The 25,705-nt window shown below is 38.5% G+C and overlaps 1 protein-coding gene across 1 annotated transcript in view; it reads left to right on the forward strand.

The window, feature by feature from the left end:
• Positions 1–2,219: 2,219 nt before the first annotated feature.
• The window catches only part of Ammecr1 (AMMECR nuclear protein 1), a 101,603-nt gene continuing 78,117 nt past the window's right edge, over positions 2,220–25,705 (forward strand). Inside the window, exon 1 of the mRNA XM_051177993.1 lies at positions 2,220–2,741. Coding sequence (XP_051033950.1) covers positions 2,269–2,741 — 473 coding nt within the window. The 5' untranslated portion in view covers positions 2,220–2,268. The remainder of the gene's footprint in view (positions 2,742–25,705) is intronic.

Here is a 25,705-nt window from a genome sequence, read left to right on the forward strand (position 1 = left end):
GTTTTAATCTTCTGAGTACTGGGATTACAGGGATATGCCATTCTTCCCAACTTAAATAGCATGTGCGTGTGGAGACACTATTTAACCATTCTAGTTGCCTGTCTGTCCATTTCATAGGGTATTTTTTGGAATGTGTTTTCTTCTTGATAACAGTGTTTTTCAATCTTTCAATCTATTAAAACAAAGTTCTTTCTGTTTAACCCTGGTGCTACTCTAATAGAGCTTAATTTCACTTTCTTACTAACTTTTTAAAAATTATATACTGTGGCTGAGCAGTAGTGAAGCTTTTTAATGGTTTATTTCCTGATGTTGGGGATCAAACACAGGTTCTTAAACATGATAGGCAAGCAATCTACCACTGACCATTTATGAAATGGGTTTTAGAACAGGACATCATTGCGTTTAAATCCTGATTCTGTCCCTTTCTAGGTCTAATGTTAAGCAAGCTACTTGAGAGTTTTAATTAAAGAATTTTAGCTCTTAAGTAAATTTCAAATTCTTCCTGCTAAGATCAAATGAGATGCTACACAACTTTCTAGAATGATGGTGTAAGATACCTAAAAAGTGCTTAATAAATGTTTCTGCTAATATAGAGATCTGACTTAATTTATAAGTGTAAGAGTGGGAAGCATACATATTTTCTGCATGTGTCAGTTTTTAACAGAAGTGCACAAGGATGTACATAGAGGCTCAATGTTTAGTATGTGAATAAGTCTCTTTTTTCTCCCTCCTCACTGGAATGAAACATCCTCTGCTGTTTGTAAGGTCCCACACATTTAGATTAAAGGCACCAAAACCAATCTCTTTTTTGTTCACTCCCCCCCCCCCTTTGGGTAGCTTTGGAGCCTGTCCTTGAACTCGCTCTGTAGACCAGGCAGGTCTCGAACTCACAGAGATCCTCCTGCTGCTGCCTCCCGAGTGCTGGGATTAAAGGTGTGTGCCACCAACGCCCAGCTCCAAAACCAATCTTCTACTGTTTACAAACAGACAGACTCCTGACTTTGTCGGGCTACTTTGACATAGTGTAGCCACACTAGAGATCACTTATTTTCTTTCAGATTTGTTTTTTAAACGAATATTTATATCTGAATATTGTCATTTTACAGCCCCTTATTAAGCTATCAGAATGGGACTTGCTCAATAATACACACCCCTTCATTCATTCAAGCAGTTTTGAGCCAAATTTTTAAAATGAGAATTAAGAACAATCTCATTATACATCTAAACAAAGTCTTCTAACATAGCTAAGTACATTACATGACCGACATATTTATCTGTCAAGTCTGGATATTATAGATGTTTTGAGATATATTTTGAATTTCTTTATTTTCATGTCCCAAACACCAAGCCTGAAAAGTCCACAGCTGCGAGTGTGAAACCACAACAAACATCTTAGAACCTGTGAGGTGTTTGTGGGGCACTTATTTATATATTTATTTTTACTTTTAAATGTTCTCCCTGGACTCCGAGGAGATGTAGGGAACAAGTACAAGATATGCTGATTGATCGGGCTTTAATAGTTGTCAATTAAAAATGGGAAAAGTATTGACTTTCCAGCATAATCTCAGAGCAATCGTGGTATGTGGTCAGGTTAACATTAAAAACACCTCAGCATGGCCATTTCCCGGACTGCTTTGTACCTTCTTTACATACAGTGGCTGTCTCAGGTGTGGAGCTCCAGAGAGCACCTGCTTGCTCACACTCCCAACAGTTCAGAACCAGTGTATTTGAGGCCAGTGGCTCAGGTTCCACCTAACTGGGCTCGAGTGTCGCTAAACCTACATGCAATGGGGTATCACCAAAGTGTGCTTTCGAACTTGGATGCTTATTTCCGACTTTCTCCCTCTCCTCCCACCCTCCACCCCCCACTAGTTTCTGTGTCCCTGCTTCCTCTTGGAGCTTGCCCACCTCCCCTCTTCCCACTCCTCCCGGTCTTGTTCTCGTTTTTCCTTCCCCTCCGCTTTTCCGTCTTCCATCCTCCCCCCCCCCCCCCCCCCCCAGGAGGCCAGCTCCCGGGAGGCGCGAGTCGGGCGGGACCCACTCTAGGCGCCAAGCCACGAAAGCTCGCGGCGCGCCCCCGCCGGCGGCGCGCGCCCGCGCCCGCCCGAGCAGCGGCCGGCCGGGCAGCCCGGCAGCCGAGCGGCGTGCGCGCGCAGACTGCGAGCCCCCGGCGCGCCCCCGGCGGCCGGGGCCGCAGCGTGCTCGCCCCCGCCGCCAGCTCGCCTCACTTATGGGTCGGAAGCGCTGCGTGGGGGAGACTGTTCCAAGATGGCGGCGGGTTGCTGTGGGGTGAAGAAGCAGAAACTGTCCAGTTCGCCCCCCTCCGGCTCGGGCGGCGGTGGTGGCGCCTCCTCCTCCTCCCACTGCAGCGGGGAGAGCCAGTGCCGAGCCGGGGAGCTGGGACTAGGAGGCGCCGGGACGCGGCTCAACGGGCTGGGCGGGCTGAGCGGCGGCGGCGGCGGCGGCGGCTGTACCCTCTCTCCCCCCCAGGGCTGCGGCGGCGGCGGCGGCGGCGGCGGCGGGGGCATCTCGCTGTCTCCACCTCTGAGCTGCGGAGTGGGAACCCTACTTTCTACTCCGGCCGCCGCCACCGCCTCCTCGCCGTCCTCCTCGTCCTCATCCCCGGGCTCCCGGAAGATGGTGGTGTCAGCGGAGATGTGCTGCTTTTGCTTCGATGTGCTCTACTGTCACCTGTACGGATACCAGCAGCCCCGGACCCCCCGCTTCACCAACGAGCCCTAGTGAGTACCGCGCTCCCCGTCGCCCTCTTCCCCCGGGCTCGGGATGGGGCTCAGAGTTGAGGCAAAGTGCAAGTCCTCCGCCTCCTGCTCGCGGGTGCCCCTCAGCCCCTCTCGCCGTCCGGGTCCCCAGAGCCCCCCGACCCAAGGGGCGCTCGGCGGTCCTCTGCCCCACGAGGCGAGCACCCCACACTTGGAGCAGGGGGCTGCTTGCCAGACATGGCCCCCTGGCTTCCAGACTTCTCCGCTTCCTCTTTGCGCTAACTTCCAGGAGTTTTGACCCTTTCCTTCGATCTTTTCTACCCCTCACCCTTCGCCCCACCGGCGTTTGCGGAGATCTGGATCACTGTTGGTACCGACCTCTCCTCACTTGGCTCGCCATTTCCCCACGTGAAAGCCCCGCCAGTATTCCCGCCCCGCGTACCTTCCTTGCACATGGAGAGCTACTATCCCATTGCAGGGTGAAAAATAGCAGTGATCTAACTTCTTTTCTGCTAGTGATAGAACTTAGCTCTTGAGCTCTGGGGAGGTTGCCCAGCTTTTCCTCTGGGTTTCCCTGTTCCTTGGGGAGGGGAGAGGTTTCTTAAAACACCTTTTGATTTACTACCTATTTTTAACTGAACATACCCATTAAAATGTGTTTCTAGTGAAGCTAGCGCACCACCAGCTTCCTCACACTTGAAGAGTGAGACCTTTTTTTTTTTTTTTTACTCCTTCATTCCAGTGTCTGGGTATAGCACATTCAAAGAACGTTGCCCCCGACCCCCCCCCCCCAAAAAAAAAGCGCTGTCAGCTTGTACTAAGGGTGAATTCGCTTTTGTGTAGATTTCAATTTAAGCAATCTGTGTTAAAATCAGTGATTTGAGGAATAGTTAAACAATCTGGTAAATGTGTAGGCACTTTTACGATTTCCTTTGGTTTTTGTACTTTATAATTTTATCCTTCAAGTACATGGTTGAAATTGTTTAAAATAGCGCTGTTACAGGCTAAAAGGCAGGTTACTTCTAATCTCTGTCCATTTGGCTGTGTGGGAGATGGGGCATATGGCTTTTCTTTCAAAATGTGTAAACTGAGTGTAAACTGAGTTTTTGAGTTAAATGCTAGACAGAATGTAAAGTCCAAAAGAAGGCAGAATGGGAGAAAGGATGATTGCTTCTGTTATGATTGGTAGAAAAATACAGAGAAAAATTTCAGTACACTCAAACTGAAAACCATGAATCCCCTCCCATCTGCCTCGGGGCCCCTTGTTTCCCATAGCGTAAATACCTGAATGGATGTTCTTTTTAACTTGCTGCTTTTCATTTTGTGAGCTTAGAGGAATGAACTACTACTGGATAATTATGAACACATCTGACTCTACTAAAATATTAAATTAATATGTAAAGTGGAAATTACAATAAAGTGTCCTGGAAATTGTGCATTTGTATTGTTTGTTTTCTTTGCTTTCATTCTTCAAATGTCTTTAATTTTGTATGACTCTGCTGTGCTCTGTGCATTTCTTTAGATTTGGTTCATCTTTGGGCATCAGTTCATGAGAAATGATTGAAACGTCATCCCGGTGGACACTCAAGTAAATTAAGTACTTCTGTAAATTTCCTGGTGCTAATTCTAGGAGCTTAAATCCTAAGTCTATACCTTTATTTGGCCGATTTGCTTTTTCATTAAGATGTAAAGTCCATTTTAAAAAGATGGCCATGTTAAAAAACTATGAAATACTAGCTACTTAGTCACTTATTTGTGACTTTTTCTTTTCTTTTTTACCTTCTCTTGGATGGCTGTGATGTAGTAAAAGCTAGACCTGGGGTAATTCTTAGCTTGGCTCTGTGAAGTCATGGGACTGTAAAAATTTACTCCTGTTCAATTCTTGAGCTGTTGAGTTTGGCAAAGGCTGTTTTAGCACTCACGCTCCATTGCTCCAAAGCATATGAGAACACACTTTCAGGAGGTGCTGTTTTCGCACATTTTAAAGTGAGTTTGGGTTAACTGAGTAACTATAACAACAGTTAAGAGGAAAATGATCTTGACCAGTGCATAAAGAGATGCTTTAAAAATGTTTTAAGCAATAGCCACTTTGCACACATACCTTGTTTCTCTCTTAATACCCTAGTTGCTGAATTCTGCCTTTCAAGTTATTAAGCAGATAAGACACCTATCTGATCACTGTGAATGTGTTGAGCTGGTATGAGGAAAATGTAGCTATGAACCATTAGTAGGCTTTTAGTATGTCACGTTTCTATAGAACAAATAGTTTATAGAAGGCACTGAACCTGAGCAACCAGAGGATGAAGGACCGAGTGTCACTTTCATTTAAACTAATTTTTAAACAATGTCAAAATCAAGAAAATCTGATTCTGAGAGGAAAAGAACTGATTATTTTACAGTGCCTTGGTAATCGCCACATACTTTAACATTTTACCTATTTGATTATAATGTGTGCTTATTAGTGTGGCATTGTATAGGCCTCTCGCTTATAGACATTATATTTAAGGTCTTGTTTTTAATTTTCCTCTCTACCAGAAGACATGCTTTTGACAATTCCAAATTGACATATGTAAAAGTGCATCTCCTAGACCTTCCAGTCAAAATGCTTGTAACTGGTGGAATCTGACTTTTGTAGGTTTAGAAGTTACAGATACATCTGCTACCCTGCCACTCTGACAGGTCATCAGAAATTTCAGTGTTTCAGGTGGGGGAAGAAAGAGGCCATCGTATAATAGGCCACATAGACACAAATACTTCAAGGTTGCCCCTGTCTTTTGAGTACCTAACCATTGCAGAGGGCACATTTATTTCCCTCCAGAAATAAGATTCAAGACACAAGGAAACCGTAATGTGAAGTACATTTTCCTGTTCACAAACCAAAGCATAAATAGGCGAGGAAGCTCACACAAGCCGCTTTAGAAAAACTGGTTGGCTACTGTAAAGGTTGCACTGTGGCAGGTGTTGAATCAGTTAGACTCCTAAGCATTCCTTCTCAGCTACGGCTGCACATCAGAATCATTGGGAAGTTATTCAAAATGGGAAACTGCAATCTATCCCCAGAGATCCTGATTTAGTCGATCAAGGGTGGGACCTGGGAAGCAGAGTTATTCACATCTCCCCAGGTAATTTTAGTGTGTAGTTGGAATGGAGACCTGTGTATTTTCCAGCTTTTTCTCTTGAGATTGGGATTAATTTGATCTGGGGGAGTGCCATGGACTCCATATTTTATGAGCATCTTGGGTAATGTTGGCAAATAACTGTTTTAGAAAATGCTTGTAATATGGTCCATAAAAGACATTACCTGGGAACGTATTAGACTTGTAGGCTCCCAAGCCCCACCTCAACCCCCTGAATTACAATTTGCATTTTAACATGCACATTAAAGTTCGTGGGGGACTTGTTCTTTGACTTTAGCACACATTGTAGTTTTCTGTTGTGCTTGTTAAAACTCTGAAGTTACTGGGCCCTTTCCCAGAGTTTGATCCAGTTGCTCTGGGGTGGAGCTCTTTATTTGCATTTCTAACAAACTCTGTGGTGATGCTTATGCTACAGTTCCCAGAATCACACACTGAGTAACTGTAGGCTAGAGAGAAACGATGGCCTCTATGTGTTCTTGAGTGACTGTCAGAGGCAATCTGGACTGGCTTTTGATACTCATTCTGTTTTTCTGTCCTTTATTAGCACACTCACATAACACTAGGGAAACTGAGTGCTAGCTACCAAGAACAGGAGTCAGTCTGGGGAAGGGGTGGGGGTGGGGTTACTCTAGGACACTTGTTATATGGTTTTAGGTTTTTAAAAGAAATTGCTTCACGTGAAAGGTGTATTTCAGGAGTGAAAAGCAGCACAGGTAGAAAAAGTATCTTAACATGAGATTTTTAAAGTAAAGGCCCCGCTTGTTTTCATGAAAAATACTATTATGATTGGCTCCCTAAATAACAGGATGTGATAAGATTTTTCAGAGCCCTTATTTTATATTTGTTTGCTGAAACTCATTTAAAGTATCTCCCTCATTAGTAAAGAAACATGAGAAGGGTCCTGGTTAAAACACTGAGATTGTATAGTGAAGATGGAGTATCTGTTCCACCTGCTCCCACAGCCTTTTAGCTTCAAGTAAACACACACATATTAACTATAAACTGTTTGGCCAATGACTTAGGCTTCTTACTGCTGGCTATCTCTCTCTCTCTCTCTCTTTTCTTTTTCTTTCTCTTTCTTTCTTTCTTTCTTTCTTTCTTTCTTTCTTTCTTTCTTTCTTTTTTTTTTGAGACAGGGTTTCTCTGTATTGCATTGTTTTGGAGGCTGTCCTGGAACTCACTCTGTAAATCAGGCTGGCCTGGAACTCACAGAAATCTGCCTGCCTCTGCCTCCTGTGTGCTGGGATTAAAGGCATGTGTCAGCAATGCCAGACTTGGCTAGCTCTCTTAATTATTAACCCGTAACTATTAGCCCATGTATTTCTACAGTATAGTCTTAGATTTTTAATGCTGTGGTATGTAATATATCGCATGAACCTTTTAATTAACTTACCATCTGGAAAATTAATATAATTTGTGTTGACAATTGCATATGGATATTTTGCTTTGAAATATCAGTGAATGTGATTTTCTATTTATTGAAAGGAATAAAACCTTTTTTTTTTTATTTGTTTTTTGGGGGGTGGTTTGAGACAGGGTTTCTCTGTAGCTTTGGAGGCTGTCCTGAAACTGGCTCTGTAGACCAGGCTGGACTCTTAACTCACAGAGATCAGCCTGCCTCTGCCTTCCGAGTGCTGGGATTAAAAATAAAACCAGTCCTGGACATGCAGATCTTATAAGGCTCAAGTCAGAGGATTGAGCATTAACTCTTATCCTACCAGAATAATAAAATTACTGTTTTCATCATGTTTAGGAGGTGGTGGATTGTGATATAGATGTAAGCATTTTGTTATACCAGAGTAGCAGCAATCCTGTTTATTGAGCAATCAGAAATATGATTGATTTGATAATGCAATTCAGGTTCAAAGGATAGTGAATTAGCAGTTTAAACACAAGCTGTTGCATTCCTATTGTCTTTTTTGAATGAAAAGTGACTAAAATAAGTAGAAAGTATCTCTACTGCAGATGATACAACTGGACCATGACTGATTTCCTTATCCATGCTAACATAATGGATAACATAACTTCCTTTTGCTGACCATATTGAGCCTTTTGAAGGTATAATATGGTTCTTTTCACCAATTATGAAACTCACACTGGAGAACAACTTAATGTCTTTTCTTGCTGCTAGAGAGGGTAGGCGTGTTCTCAGTTATTACTTGTATCAGAAAACCATCAATGGTTTTCATAGAATGATGTATATATAATTATAAAATTAGTTTATATGTGTACATACAGGTGTATGTACAGCCAAGTAAGTATATTTAGTTAAAAAAAAAAGAGAGAGCTGTGTTTATTTTCCCATTCTTCCCCATATGACTGAAAGGAGTGATAATCTCGCCTGTAATTCTTTCTTACTTAGAAATTGTGCTTGAATTCATATTCCAGCTAATTCATGGCAGGCCATGAGGAGTCTCTGCTAGGATCTTTCAATTTGATGTGAAGATCATAAACGGTAAAGTGAAAGGTACTTTGTTAATACATGCATGGGTCACTTTTTAAAGTATGTTTCTCTTAAAAACTGTACACTTTGAGACTGAAGTTGTGTCTGACACAAAACCCTTTTGCTACAATGGATTGTATTTTGAAGTCATTTGGGTTCCCCTTTCTATGGATAAATACACTTTTTGAGAATGTAGATGTACGGAATACTAAACTCGTGTAATGAGATTAGTCAGAGTTCCCAGGTTTCCTTGATTTCAGTACGCATTCTGGGCTTTCCATGTCACACATGCTTGTCTGTTTTAAAGTGGCACAATGACCAGAGCTTTTACATTTACATTTTGTAAGTACTCTCTTTTTCAAACTTGTATAATAATGTCTCTTTTTATACTGTTCTGAATCAATTAAGCTAAGTGAGGACTAGCACTAAAAACCAATGGCTGCCAAGAATGGACCTTCAATGTGTAAGTTGCCTTTCCACATTCAGTAATTGGGCTGTTGCTCACAAGACACTGGAGACTGTGGGAAGCCAGTGGTTTGTGTAGGTGGGAAGACTAGATTCCCAACAGTAAACTTATTTAGAGTTGAGCTTCTATAGTTATTGTTGCTAGGAGCAAAAAAATGAACCAGAGCTTATATAGTATAAAGAAGAAAAAAAAAAAAAAACATCCAAAGAATGATATATGGTGTAATAGTATATTGTTGGTTGGGTGGAGGAAAATTGTGTTCAGTCCAACTATAAGTGGCATCTTTTGTATCAAATGTGGGTATAGTTTCTACATGTCTTAATATATCATGCTTTACAAACTTGCTCAACCTTAAAATCTGTTAGTATTGAATAGTTGACTGGAAATTCTGTGTCACTTGGGGGAAGTGTGTGTGTGTGTGTGTGTGTGTGTGTGTGTGTGTGTGTGTGTGTGTTTAAGCAATTGTGCTGAGGTCTGTGGTTAGATACCAGTGAAATGGACTAAGTGGTCCTGTCCCCTCAATGCTTCCTATCTTATTCATGAAATGATACAAATAAGAAAGTTGCTTAATATTATTTCAACACAGTGCATACATGCTCAGCCAATAAGATACAGGCAAAATTAAGAGACATGACGTAAAAGAGTGATCAGGATTAAGATACGTGGGAAGGAATAGCTTCCCAAATAGTCAGGTTTTTAGATGGAAAAAGTCCATGGATTACTGTTGAGGAGCTTTTATGGCCAACAGATTTTGAAATCTTAACTGGGGTGTTCTCAAACTAGTTGCTGTTAACACCACACCCTTTCCACAGTAGCAGGGGATTCCCAGTAGCTTGCACTCAGTCAGCAACTTGCCCTCTAGGCATTTTCCCACCATTCCACTGTGCTGTTGTCTCTTTAATTCATCAAACTTCAAAGAAGTGATACTTTGTGTTGGAAGTTTCCAGAAAAGTAGGGATAAGAGGTTTGGATTAGGTAACCATTTCTTGTGTTAGAGATAAGGAGCATAGGATAGTCTTTCTTCTAGAATGTAAGAGGAATTGGAGGATGAGTCTTCAGATGGGACAGACCAGCTAGAGTTAAGATGACCTAGAGGTAGGAAAGTGGGAAAGTGTTGGGAAGTGGGAAAGTTGAGCAGAGATTGTGATTGTGGGAATGTTGCAAAGTGACGAATTGGAAGACAGTATCAGCATTCTCAGACATTCCTACTCTAGGGCCAGGTTTTGAGTAGGAGTGGGAAGATTGCAGCTCACCTGTTTTTTCGGCTTCCATCATTGCCTAGCTATTCTTGTGCTCAAAAATGTTTTCTAAGCAACTCCATTCTAATGGCTGTAAATTTGCTCATGAGTATGTTTTAGAAGAAAGAAGACAATGGTTTATGGAATTTGGATCAAGTAAAAGATAGGATAGTTATGGGGATAAGAGCCTAAGCTAGGGACTTGGTGTGAGTCAACAAAACTAAGAAACAAGGAAATCACTCTTCAGAATTCAGTTGCTGGTTCAGGAGAATGAAAGGAAGAGAGGGTTTGAACATGATTCAGAGCTTGTAAGGCTGAAGCCTGTGGCAGGAGGCACCAGAGAAAATGAAAAGAAACAAATGGCCCAATGGGTGAAATCATATTTCTTGGTATGTATAGTTCCACATGTCAGCAATTATTAAATGTCATTACTTTTGTGGCGTTGGTTCTCTCCTATCTTTATGTGAGCTCTGGTGATTGAACTTGGTTGGGTCACCAGGTTGGCATGGCAAGCCATTTCTTTTTGAGTTTATCAAAAGCATAGAACCTCCACAGAGCTCTTGTGATGTTTTAGTTAGTCTCTTTGCATCCCTTCTGCTCCTCTAGCCACATAGTGAGTTTGAACTGCTCAGATGGACAGATATCTGAGATAGTTTTCAGTTTTGTACTGCTAGTAAAAATAACTGGCTGAAAATTGCATTTCCCTAATGTATATTTTTACATTGTCTTGAGGGTTGCCAATTTGTAAAGCTGTGATTCCTATATATATATTGTTGTTATGTATCATAATACAGCCTTCGGCAAAATTGTCTCATGGAGGACTTTCCAAGGAATTTAATAGTTTTAGAACTTCAATTAAAGGAAAAATTTGAAGGACTATAACATGCATTCATCTAGTACCAACCATCTGTGGCCCTGTCTCACTTTCTCTTCCACACTGAAAACATTGGTTATCTAAAGAGAGTCTCACAGATCTACAGGCAGGAATAGAGGGTTCATGGCAATCAAGGAGGGTGAAAATGAATTGTAGTAAGCAAGGAAAACTGGATTTAGGGCCAAAAGAGGACTCTGAGCACATTGTATGGAGAGCTCCAAGAAAGCATTTTTGTTGTTGTTTTGTGTTTCAAGGCAGAGTATCTGTGTGTAATAAATGGCTCTGGCTGTCCTGGAATTTACTCTGTAAACCAGGCTGTCCTCAAATTCAGAGAACTGCCTCCTGAATGCTGGGATTAATGGAGTACACCATCAATACGCACACAGTGACACCCCTGTTAAAAAAATTATTTCCATCAGAACTAATACAAGAGTACCTACTGTATTTTTAGTAGATCACAGTGGAAACCATTAACATGCATTCATCAGACTGAGGCCTTTGCAAATATATGAAAACTATGAGGCAAATAAATTTAGTTACACATGTCTCTAATCATTACCCTTATTTTGTTAACTTTTTTTTCCTGAGACTGGGGTTTCTCTGCGTAGTTTTAGAGCCTATCCTGGAGCTTTCTCTATAGACCAAGCTAGCTTTGAACTCACAGAGATCTGCCTACCTCTCCCGAGTGCGGGATTAAAGGTCTTCCCCACTACTGCCTGGCTACCCTTATTTTTTTTATACTGCTGTGAATATAGTTATAGATTCTTGGGTATTCAGCTATATCTTATTTTTATGCCTATATATTTATATAATAATAGCCTCTACTAGATGTGTGATGTTTCTTTTATTTAGTTTTCTCCACTTATTATTTATAGCAGAGACTATAGGACAGGTAATATTAAAGGATAGACCCAACTATAATTTTCTTTCACCCCTCCCTCTTTTCATAGTACTGGGGATTGAATGCAGGATATCCCTACCTCTACACTATAACTTCTGATTGTACAACTGAATAATACAGCTATGTGAAGATCCATCCCTATATCTTCTACATTTTTATCTTCTATGACCCTTAACCTAATTTTCACATAACATTCCCACAGTGTCCACCATCTTTAATCATAAACATCTTGCTGGTTTTAGTTTATTTTATACACATGAGACCAAAACTCTGTCTACTGTGGCAAGGAGGTACTTATTTTCTGTTATAAAAATTTTTCATTTTTAACGTGTGTGTGTGTGTGTATGTATACGTATGCATGCATGCATATGTGATGTATGTGTCTGTATGTACATGCGTAAGCGTGCCTGTGAAGGCCCAATGCTGGGAGACTGGCTATCTTGGTTGTTCTCCACCTTATTCATTGAGGCAAAAGCTCTGAGTTGAAATACCATTTCCTAATCCTGGCTGGTGTAGCTAGCCAGCTGGCTTCTGTGATTCTGTATCTCTGCCTTCCTAACAGCGGGAAATTACAGGTGGACCACCACACACATTCCCATGATTTGGGGAATTCAAACTCCAACCCTCACACTTCTGCCAACAGGTGCTTTACTTGTTGAGCTGTCTATCCAGCCTAATTTTGTTTTCTTTTGGACACAGAGTCTTACTCTAGCCCAAACTGACCTGGAGATCACTCTGTAGGCCAAGGTTGGCTTCAAATTATTGGTGATCCTTCTACCTCAGACTCTCAAGATGAAACATATGGATATGAACCACCATGCCTGGCTACTTTAAATGTTTTATTGTAGTAAAAGCATATAACAAGAGTGATCTCTAACAAATATTAAAGAGTACTTATTGCCCAATAACACATGATAGTGGCTCCACCTAGAAGCAACCCATCTTTTTCATAGGAATTTTGGGAATACTTTAAAAAGTTAAACTTGCGTATATATAGTCCAGAGCTATTTACAATATAGCTCAGTTTAGGGTTTAAGACAGTTTTCTAAACTTACTGATAATTATGACTAAACTAAGTTAAAAGTATAGTGACCACAAATAGATGTTAGAACTGTTTTAAACTACTAGAATTTCCAAATTGGTTTCATAATTATCATTTTCTTTATTGCTATACTTAATTCTACGTGCTTGTATTTGAGAAGAACTCAGTCTTCTAGTTTTCTTTTTAGATTATTTTTCTCCTCTCTGTCCTTTAGAGTTTTATGATGAATCTGCTAATAATAATATACAGAAATGCCTTTTTGACAGGTAGAAGCTTTGCCTTTGTTCACCCACTTTCAAAGGTACAAGGACTAAGGCATTAAAGGAGAAAATTATTTCTGACAGTTTCTAAGAAATCTGTCTGAGAAAATGTGCTTTCTAGAGAGATGGAAAATTGGAAGATAAATTGCATAATGGATATTATAAGTAGGGCCTTTAAGTCCATATGTGTGCTGTAGGCCACTTTAAGTTAAGACATTTCTTGAGATTGCTTCTTACACTATACACATTTGTTTCTAATGAAAAATGTCATTTAGCTGTGGGAGTAGCACCTGAAAAATAATAGACGTGGTCAAGCCAAGGATCTTAAAAGTTTTATTAACCCCCTCCTGTTGTTGCTACCCAGCAGACATGAGATTATCATTAGTGGGAATATGCCAATCTTTTAAAACATTACCATTGAATTATAAAGTGTCAGTTTGTATATGGAAATCCCTTTTCTTCCATTTAATGATGGATTTTCAGTTCTAAATTAAAAAATAGAATTTTCACCATGATTATCCTTTTTTCTAACAGACTTAAAAATAAGTATTCTTCAAAGCTTAAGATGTATTGGCCAGTGTTATTTTAGGGTAGTGTATTCTTTATGTTATGGTTAGTAGTAATACTATATTCAGTTTAGACAGTATAATTGTTGGGGGTAGAAAATTGGGCTAGTGTGTGTGTTTTGTGTGTGTGTGCGCGCGCACGTGCGTGTGCGTGTGTGTTTTGAGTGGATATGAGAGGCCTATAAAAAGGCATTGCTGTCCTTAAAAAAACTTGTAGTCATATTGAGGAGTTGAGGTTCATGAAATGCATAATGAAGTTGCATATCCTTCAGTCACTGAATAAGTGTTAGAGACAATGAGGTTCATAGGAATTTGAGCTGGCTCTTGTGGGCTGGGATTGTATAGGACTTTGCAGACAAAGTGAATTAAATCTGAGTAGAGTTTCATAGACAGAAAAAGCATTCGGGGGGGGGGGGGACAAAGAAAAAGGTTAGAATGAACATTATGCAGTTGTCATTGGATACCAATCAAAGGTAGATTTAAGTGATGGAGAACCTAGCAAGAAAGGGGACCTGACAAGAGTTAGTTGTAATTCAGGCATTGGGAATTGATGGTCTACCAGTTGACAATTTTAAGCTAGTAATGGTCCTATGAATTCCCCCTTTCCTGCTAAAGCTTCCCTTTTGTTCAGTTAATTATGCTTCAGTAGCTCTTTTAATACCATGAATATCATGAAACCTGGATAAGAGACTGGAGAATCACACAAGTAGGAGTCTACTGTGTATAGACAAAGTGCTTTCATTCATCAATACATATTCAGCTTAAGTCAGTTGGAACATTGTGCTTTGATTGAGTGCTTTCTGTGTCTAGTATCCTTTTCTTTTAAACCCCTATGTCTTAAATGTGAAGTTGGGAAAACTTACTAGCTACAAAGATTATGTAATTAAAAAAAAAAAACACCCCAGCTGTAATAGAATTAAGTAGTTCAAACCTCCCTTGATAATTAATGAAATTTTGCTTGGATATTCAAAATTTATTTAGTATATTGAAGGTAGTGAGAATTATATCAATTCTAGGAGTATTGTATACTAATTATTGAGTAATATCATTTTTAAATTGGTTTTAACATCTATTAGTCTAATGCTTGTAGTCATTGTAGTTTTTAACATACTCTATTTAAAATGTTTCAGTCCTGAGACAATCCATATAAGTAAATTTTATAAAGGCTTTATACTACTATTTTAGAAGAGAATTTTAGAATTGTTTCTTAAATTACAATAGAATAGCACTCTGTTTCATATTAAATAATGATTACTCTTTGAGAGAAAGAAAGCAAAATTTTTCGTATGTTAGCTAATGGTTTATCTTTAATTATATTAAGACATAAACTTAAGCCTCAAAAATTGATATCTTAAATGAGAGCTTTATTTCTTTGTGCTTTTTTGAGACACCTTATGTATTTTAGCCTGGTTTCTAGCTATGGAGTGGAAAATAGCCTTGTCTTCCTGATTTTTCTGCCTCTATCTTCCAAGTGTTGCATTTCACATATGTGCCATCATCATTGGTTTATGTGGCACTGGAGATCAAATCCAGGCCTTAGTTCATGTTAGGTAAGAACTCTGTCACCCAAACTGCATCCCCAAACCAGGAAAGGAGAGTGTGTGTGGGTGGGGGGTAATATTGTTTGTATAGGGTTAAAGAACATACAAGCTAACTTTATTTTTCCCAGGTTTCAAAGAGTGTGCATTTTTATTTGTCAGTGGACTCCATATGGTAGACATAATAGTGAAGAAAGTCACTTTGGGTATGGCAGTAAAACAAGTAAATTCTATATTAAAGTGGAATAGTGGACTTGGGTCCCATGGGTCCCCAGTCTTGTTTTGACTGAGCTGCTCCAAAAACCTTAACTCATGTTTATTGTAATTCAGTGTAGCAACATGCATGCCACCTCTTATAGAAGAGTTGTTTAATCTTGAAGCTTCCTTTCACATTCATGAAGAGTTACAGCCCTTTGCTAGTTTAGTAATTTTTCATCAATCCAGGATGACCTCTGAGGCCTTCATGTACTCAGAATTGCTATGTTATGTGAATACTTTCCTCTCCCAATCTGTCTCACCTTAAATTTGATACATAAATTTTAGGAAGAACCTTCTCCCTTTCCACTGCATAATTCATCTCTGTTGTTTCACTAACTTCAAAAGTAGTAGTCTTTTTTATTTGTTTGTTTGTTTTTGTTTTTCTAGACAGGATTTCTCTGTGTTGCTTTGGAGCCTGTCCTGGCTCTGTAGACCAGGCTAGCATCAAACTCAGATCTGCCTGCCTCTGCCTCCCAAGTGCTGGGATTAAAGCCGTGTCCAACCACTTCCTGGCTAAGAATGGTAGTCTTAATGTCTAAAGGCCTCATAACACCTGCATTATACAGTTTTTATGACTTTAAGTCCTAGTAATGCTTGTTTGAAATACTTTTATCCTTTAATCTTTTGGGTTTTTTTTTTAGCGTTTTGTGGGATCTACCACCGAGCCCCCCAATAACTCAGACATGGAGGCTTATTCTTAGGTATGAATTCCTGACCTTAGGTTGGCTTGTTTCTTGCCAGATTTTCTTAACTTAAAGTATCTCATCTACTTTTTCCCTCTGGGCTTTTATCTTCTGTATTTCTTTCTTTCCTTCCTACTCCATGGCTGTCTGAGTGTCTGGTCCCTGACATCCTCCTGTCTTTGTTCTCTCCTTGCTTCTCCCTCTTCCTTGTTTGTCCTTCTGTTTATTCTCTCTGCCTGCCAGCCCCGTCTATCCTTGTTCCTGCCTCACTATTGGCCGTTCATCTCTTTATTAGACCATCAGGTATTTTAGACAGGCAAAGTAACACAGCTTCGAAGACTTAACCAAATGCAGCATAAACAAAAGTCACATTCCTTAAATTAACATTCTACCACAGCAATATTTAATGGGATTAATTTTGAATTTGTGGTAATATAATTCTGAAAAGTTCATACTTTTTTTTTTCTAGATAGTATTTAAAGCAGAGAATGAGTGAGATGTCCTGTATTGCATAAACTTTCATTATGTTTGCCAAACCTCTGGAATATACTCTTAGACACTAAGGATACCCAGATATAGACATATTAGGAAAGAATGAAGCATTTATCGAAACATGAATGCCTACACTCTATGTTTGGATTCTAGATTACGAGTTCCCTGATTTTACAAACCTTAAGGCACAAGCATTTGCCTGAACATATTGATACCCGTAACTACCCAGTAGGAGATAAACAATACATGCCAGCAGATAAATGAAGACATAGCCTTCTAGAATTAAACAAACATAGATATAAATAACTATAGATATACGTCACAAGAATAAGGCATGAGAATATAATGGACCACTATCGCTAGGACATGGAATTTTCCCCAAAGGCAATTTATTCTCATCTTGGTGCTATTGAGAGGTAGCGGAACCTTAAAGACATAGATCCTTAGAGGAGAAAGTTAGGTTGCTTGGGACAGGCCCTTAAAGGAATATTGGGATCATGGCCCCTTCTTTCTGCTTCCTGGCTGCCAGCAGGTGAGTAGCTTTGCTCCATGTGTTTCCCACTACCATATATACTGTGCTGTCACAGTCTAAGACAACAGAAGCAGAAGACTATTGACTAAAATCTTTAGCAACATAGATGAACCTGGAGAAGGTTATGCTAAGTGAAATGAGCCAGACACACAAAAAAATGCCGTATTATGCCCTTAATATATTGAATCAAACACATAGTAAAACATGGATATAGAGTAGAATGTCAGACAGAGGTGGGGGGGGGGATGAGAGGAATGATGATTAAAGAATATAAACTTTGTTATAAGATGAATTAAATTTTAGGGATTGATGTATGTAGCATGGGTGGTGATGGATATGCTAATTTGATTGTCATAACCATTATATGATATATAGCTAAGTAATCCCTATATACCATGAATATATACTATATTTTTTGAGGCAAGTTCTTCCTATGTAGCCCTCCTTATCCTGGAACTCACTATTATATAGACAAAGCTGCCCTTTAACTCACAGAGATGCACCTGCCTCTGCCTCATGAGTGCTGGAATTAAAGCTGTGAGCTGCTATGTCAGATTTATACCATATATTTAATTGAATGTTTTAAAAGATGATGATTTTGGTTTTGTGGCAGTTATTTGTGTGGGTTCAGGGGATATATATGTACACACACACGTAGGCACACACACACGCATACACATACACACCCAGTGTGCATGTGGAGGTCAGTAGACAGCCTTGGGCATTATTTCTTTGGCTCTCTCCACTTTTTGTTTTGAGAAAAGGTCTGTCATTTTGCCAACTATGCCAGGATAACTGGCCAGCAAGCTCCCTTCCATCTCAACACCTCCGGAATTACAGGCATGTACCACTGTCCTGGCTTTTTGTTTGTTTGTTTGCTTTTGAAGGTTTCTGGACACCCATGCTTTCAAAGCAAGCTCTTTATCTAAATATCACTCATCCTTGTATACATAAAAATTTTTGATGTGTCTGTACTCACATTAATAAAATAGAAAAACAGATTTGAGGAAGCCTGATTCAAGGAATTATAAGGTATCTTTGAAAGCACAAATACTTTTTTCATATGTAATTTCCCTCAAAAATGTTTTATGGCTGACTTGTTTATTTTATAGGTCTGAGTCAAAACTGAATTCAATGCATTAGTCTTTTACTTATCCAAAATTAATCTTTTGGCTGGAAACCAGCAATAATTTACAATTTTTAAACCACTGCTGATGTTAATCGTCAGCACTATGTATTTGGAAATAGTGGTTTTAGAAAAAAAAAACTTTTATCACATCATGAGTTATTATATAATTTACAAGGCGGAGAAAGCATTCAAGCCTGGGCAGATGATATGACAGCTCATTCACACATATTAGCCTTAAAACACATAAGATTTACATACTTCAAATTAATGTGCCAGTTATGTGAAAATTATTTAATCAATGACGTTAATGGCTGTCCATAAATGTGTTTTGCTCATAAGTGTTTGGAACTGCTTATTTTAATACCATAGATTCTCACAGTTTAGTGTATGTTGTATGACATGTGTTATACGACCATACTATATTTTTAAAAGTCCTTATGGAATACAATAATGAAGGACTGAAAAGGCGACTGCACTATAATTATCAAGACTGCTTTTGCTGATTTTATGAGTGATTTCCTATATTCAGTATTTGTTCTTTTAAATTGGCTTCCCAGAATAGGTCTTGGACTTTGTAATCACTTACACATTGCCCCTGATTTTCAACATTTTTCTTCCTGGTGCAGAAATCTGCACACTGCCACTTGAGTTCCCAAACTAATCTCATGTATAATTCCAGGTGCTATTTTAATGGGGGTAGGAAAATGTTACATATCTGCCTATCTTCTTATCCCATGATGTCTTTCTTCTTCTTCCTGCCTCTCACTATCCTCACCCCTCTTACCTTCTTCCCCTCCCCATCCCCCCTTCTCTACATATATGAATGCGCACACATTGTTATATTTATGTTATTAATTATACCTTAAGACTCTCCAAGTGGAGAGTCACTTTTATGTTTTATATCTCCTGATCTAGTACTGAGATAATATTACTGTTGTCAAACTTTCATAGTCTAATATGTTTTGGCAACATCATGAATAGTTGTGGATAAAACAGTAACTTCTGTATTGAAGTGAATTTTTAAATATTTTTGATTGTTTATGAAAATCAAGACTTAGAGCTTATAATTACTGTGTTCTTTATTTCATCAAAGACATGCATTGATCCCTTTTGGAAACCTTTCATCTGTTTACTTAAAGTGTTAGGTAGTGAAATAAGTATTGTATAATTAGTCTGACTGGGTAGCATCAGTTATTTTTTTTTTTCATGTTCTTTTATATAAAATTCACATGTGAGTCTTTAAAACCAAATCAGAATGATGATAATAACAAATACTTTTATACTGTATCTTCTACTGGATACCACATTTATTTCTTTATAGTCACCAAAGGTAAAAAAGAACAGGAATCTAAGCAGGTCATATTTTTTTTCCTCTACTGGTTTTTATGGACGTTAATAGAATACCTTCAAATAGCAGTCTAGGTGGTGATATCACCCCACACCCTTCATATTTTGCTGTGTAATTTTAAGAGCTGAAGATAATTTTTTTAAAAGATCCCATTACCATTATGATTTTCAAGATTAAGGAATAAAGAGCTTAGAAAATGTATTCCTTTATAAAGGACAACTTTTTTTGGTCCGCAAGATGACTTATCAGGTGCTTGCTTCAATGCCTAATGACCTGAGTTTGATCCTTGGGACCTATGTTGTAGAAGGGGAGAACCAATTCCTATAGATACCCTGACCTCCACACATACTACATGGAGTGCACATGCATATTCATTCTCTCTCTCTCTTTCTTCCTCTCCCTCTCCCTCCTCCCCCGCCATCGCTTTCCATGGAGCGCATACGCATGCGGTCGCGCATACACACACACACACACACACACACACACACACACACACACACACACACACACACACACACACGCACAGTGTAATTAACATTTTTATCAAATGCTTCCAGTAGCATGAAAGAACGTTTACTCTCTGAAACAGCTAATATTTTATTTGAGCAGTAAGCCTTGTTGTTTTAATCTCTCTTAATTTTGTCTTCTGTCTATTTTCAGGATAGCCTTGAAAGTCTGCAACCTTACAAGCATGTTAGCTGGAAATTCGTAGTCACCTCAGGGGGAAATTTATAGTATCCCTGTCTGCAAATAATTTTCATTATTTGATCTATATGTTAGCCCCAGAAAAAGGCTGTCTTCATCTCACTTGCATTTATCTTCTTCATCCTCACTCGTTTGGGTAAAGGCCAGGGCACTTGTTGAAAACCATCAGGGACAATACTCTAACCTTGAATCTTCCTGAAGTTGTTGACTTTGAGACCATTATAAGCAGTAAGCAAAAGCTAGGACAGGATCGTCTCTTCCACACTGTTGAAGGTACATTCCTGTAAAGGACCCCTGGATGGGGAGTGAACCATCTTTGGATAAAACAAAACAAAACAACAACAAAAAAAGAAAACTGAACTCTATACTCATCATTAATTATTAGGATACCAGAAGAGAGACTTCTGTGACCAGATATGGCATGAATGCAGGTTTTACAGAATTAGTCCAGAAAAGTCTCTAAACAAACAATGACAAGGGAGGGAGGAATTTTTATTTTCAAGCATTCTGCATCATATTATTTACATGTCTAATTTTCCTAAGCAGGACACATACACAAATAAATAGCCAGTAACATATTGTCTCAGAGGAAGCCCAGATATTGTGCTTATTAGACAATACTTTAATATAGATATTATAAACAAACTCATTTAAAAGAAACCATACCCAAAGGATTATAAAATTGAGGTCTTGACAAATATAGTAGAGAAAGATAGATTATGAAGGAAAAAAATATCTGGATTTAAAAAGTAAAATAACTGAAATGAAAATGTCACTAAAATTATGTAACAGGAAGAATCAATGTGTTTTATTTTAGTTTTTTTTTAAAGATTTGTTTATTTTTATGTGCTTTGGTATTTTGCCTGCATGTATGTGCGTGTATGAGGGTGTCAGGTCCCCTGGAACTGGAGTTACTGACAGTGGGTGCCATGTGGGTGCTGGGAATTGAACCTGGGTCCTCTGGAAGAGCAGCTAGTACTCTTAACTCCTGAACCATCTCTCCAGCCCCCCTACCTTTTAGTTTATTTTTTTTGGAGCTGAGTCTTGTTATATAACCCTGGCTGGCCTGGAATTTACTATGTAGACCAGAATGCCTCTAGAGTTCTAGGATTAAAAGAATGAGCCATGATGCCAAGCAGAATCAAGAAATATGAAAATAAGTTAATTTAGATGATTATATTCAAGTAACAAAAAACAAATGAAGTAACTTGGCCAGTCTGAGAGACCTGGTTATAACGTGAGTACCAATGTATTGTATGATGACTCTGGACTGGGGATAAGGACAGAACGAGTATTGAAGGAATGACAGATAAATACTCCCCAAATGTGATGAAAAGATAAATCTTCAGTGTCCACTAAATTCAGGGAACTCAAATTAGATAAAGCCAAAGCATATTCAGATTCTTGAAAGACAAAAGCAAAATAAATTTTGTGAAGGAAAAGAAACCAGTCATCGATGACTTCCCATCAGAATTTTTGACCCAGAAGAGCAGTGAGATAAAATAGTCAAACCTTGAAAGAAACTGATTTCAAACCAGAAATTCCATGTCTTATAAGAATGCCTTTTATTTAAAAATAAGAGAATAGGAATATTCTCAGCGTACTAAAAGTTGAGAATTTTTTTCTTTTGCTATTGACTCGGGTAGAGAGGAATCCGTTAGACTGCAATGAAAGGAGATTCATGCATTCCTCAGTTTACAGGAGTTCAACTTAGGTTTTAGTTTTGTTTTTATTAGGCATTATGCTGATACCAAAGTGATGCAGAATTAGTAAAAACCATAGTTTGAATTTTGATTTTGTAGTTTTTACTGGGCTAAGGTGATGAGGTATTATGCTGTCTCGGGACACCAAGCAGTAGTAGTCAGTCCCAGCTCCTGCTGAGCCATGTGATCTTGAAGGTAAACAACTGAGACTCTACAATGTTCTTTGTTGCTAAGCTGTGATGTTTGGGCAGGCTAGTTGTATGAAATATATTTTTGACTTACGTTATTTTTTAATTTATAATGGGTTTATTGGGATGCTAGCATCACGTAAATTGAATATCTGTAGATATAAACTTAAAGGCACACAAAGAAAGAACAGAGGTAAAATTAACTATAAAGGTAAAAATTAAAGATAAAAGCATCATTTTTGTTTTGATTACAATTGGTTTCTCTGATTTAAAAGAATTTGCATAACACACTGATCATTAAACTGTTGATGGCATTATCACATACAGATACACTTATTTGAAGTCAGTTATGGTCATATACACCATTGATCCCACCATTTGTGAGGCTCAGGCAAGAGGATCAAAACAGTCTGGGTTATATAGTGAGTTCCAAGCTAGCCTGGGAGCCTATCTTAGAAAAAAGGGAGCCTGGATGGCAGGATAGTACAAATAAAGGAGGTGGTAATGAGCAGATCCAGAGGAAGAGTTTTTGTACATTACTGATGTTTGTGTTAATCTAAAGTGGCTGGATTTAAGATATTGTCATAAACACAGTAATTTTTAAGAAAATGAGTTAAGAATTTGTATTTCGCATTAGAATCTCAATGCTTTGACATATGCTCAGAATCTAGATTCTGGGAGTAACATAATACATGGTATTTCCAAAGTTAAGCTTTGACAGATATTTTACCCAAACAGAATACTTTAGTTTCTTTCTGGATAAACTTTAGTAAAATACTTAAAAATTCACAGCAATTAATTCTCAGAACATTAAAGTGAATTATGAGTTCTTGTAATTTGAAGAGAATTTAGTCTTTGCCTGTTTGGAACTTAAACAAACGTACCAAACTTAATTAAAGGATATGCGAACAAAGTTCTGTATCATAAGTAATATCATAATTTATATAACAATATCATTGATTTGTTCCTATGGGATGAATGTCTAGTCTCCTTTGGCTTGTGTTCAGTCAGTTCTGTTTACTTAATGGGGATACTGTGACAGACAAAATGAGTAAAAACTGAATAATTTTGGATGTTATCTTGAATCGGTTGCAAGTAGCACCAAATAAGGACTGCATGCTTCTGGTGTCTTTAGGATTCAGGATGTGAGCAGACAAAGCAAGATTCTTTGCTAGTAGGAAGCTATTGAACTTGTACTCTCAGAAGGGACTACGACTTCCATCTGCCTCCAGGGATCTTAGTCTCCTTATTTAGCATTTGTTTACCAAGTTTAAAGACAGTAGTTTAGCAATTTTGGAGTAATGTTTAAGCTGAGACGTAAGCTCTGCATGGTAATTGGCAGAAAAGAGAAACAGTTTTCATTAATGCACAAAATGCTGGTCTCCCATCCACGAAGTCAAAACAACATCCTCTAACAAGGGGAAGTCAAAACAACATCCTCGAACAAGGGATAAAGCCTAAATAGTTATGAGCTCGTCATTTCTATAATACACTCATAGAATCATTTTCATTGCCTTTACAATAATACCATTGTTCTATTTTAAGAAAATTAGTTTGGTTTTAAATTCTATTTTTAAAGTTACTTAGTTTTTAAAGTTTGAAGTGTTAAATGATCTAACCTCAAAGACAAGTGACCTAACCTACATAATAGTTGCTGTGAGGAAGGCTGTGACAGATAGTAAAGCTTCAGTGCCCTTAAGGTTATTCTCTAGTACAAGAACTAAGTTATAAGCTAGGGAAATGAATGAGTGCCTTTTAGAGATCCAAACAAGAGTCTAGAGAATTTAGCTAAGGTGACAAAATGGCCGTGCTTCACTGACATACAGAATGTTAACATAAATAAATGTATAAGTAACTGATTTCCACAAGCAATTCTGCCTTCACTATATAAGCTTACATCTTTTTTAGTATTGGTGGTTACGGCTAGGCAGTTATTGCCTGGAGAATGACTTATGCTAGTGAGAACTTAAGTTTTTAGCAGTGTCATCTCAGGGACAACAGCACCACTGGTAAGGAATTTTCCTGCATCTGGGGTTCTAAGAGTAGGTCAGATGGAATGTTCAGGCTAATAGGTTGAAGGTTGTGTCTGTTACTGTGTCAGTCATTGTGACAGGAACAGCTCATACAATGAGTGGTACATTACACTAGAGTAGCTCATGATGTAGCAGAACACAAAATTCCGAATCAGTGGCAAAACCTATCCCCAAATGCCATCCTCTTATCTCCAGACTTTCTCAGTTAGGCAAAAGGCAATATGCCAGATGGAGGGATACCTTAATAAAAGTTTGTAACAGGAAAAAAGTGTGTTCCCAGAAGGACTTCTTTTGAGCAAGTATTATTTCCTAATTATGGAAACATAGTATATTCAGAAGAGAATTCAGTGTAACCTCCCACCCCACCCAGATCTCAGCTACCTAGAGGCAACCAACCATCACTACCAATTGCTTGTGTGTCTTTACAGAGTTTCTATTTATAGAAGTATACTCTTTTTTGTTTTATGTAAATAGTAGTATATGCATACTCTTCCATGCATTCTTCTCAGCAGTTAAGAGTTGATTTGGGGGTTATTTTACACAATTTTATTTTGGGGGCAGTTTTATTTCACAGCGAAAAATTAGACATGTGGAGAGGTGGAGAGACACCACATATCCTGTTCTCTGTTCCAATATACATAAAGTCCATTATCAGGAGTACATTTAAAACAAATTGAGCTTGCACTGGAAAATCATCGTCACCTCAAATTTAGTTATTGCAGGGCTCACTTTTGGTGGTGTGCATTTCATAGACTTGAACATATAAGTACGTCTCCAATCAGACTCACGTAAAATAGTTTGTCTTAAAACTCTTCTATTCTTTACCTATTTCTCCTCCCCTCAAATCACTGATTGTTTTTTGATGTTTCCATATAGTTGCAATCATATAGATTGACTTTCTTTCACTTAGTAATTTGTATGTAAGTTTCATCTATGTCTTTCTGTGGCTCAATAGCTCATTTCTTATTAACTGCTGAATATTACTTCATTATCTGAATGTATGTAACACACTGTATTTGTCCATTTATCTGTTGAAAGACCTCTTAGCTCTTTCCAGATTTTGGCAATTAGGCATAGGGCCACTTTGAAATATCAGTAGATGCACACTTTCAAGTTATTCCTATATGTACCAAAGACAATAATTGCTGGATCATACAATACTAGTAACAGCCAAAATCTTCCAAAGTTGGCTGGACACCCCCCACCCAGTAATGACTGAGAGTTGTTACTCCAAATCTTATATATACTTACGTCATCAGTGTACTTACAAATGCCCAGTTCTCTGTTTATTTTTACTTTTTATTTTGAAAAATTGTAGACTCTCAAGAAACTAAAAATTGTAAACAGATCCTATATATTCATCACAGTTTCCATTATTGATATCTTCAGAAATATAATGTGTTATCAATACCAAGATATTAATTTTAAGTATCTAATTATTCCACCCAT

This window comes from Phodopus roborovskii, unplaced genomic scaffold (genome assembly GCF_943737965.1).
Source record: "Phodopus roborovskii unplaced genomic scaffold, PHOROB, whole genome shotgun sequence".
In the NCBI taxonomy this organism is placed as follows: domain Eukaryota; kingdom Metazoa; phylum Chordata; class Mammalia; order Rodentia; family Cricetidae; genus Phodopus; species Phodopus roborovskii.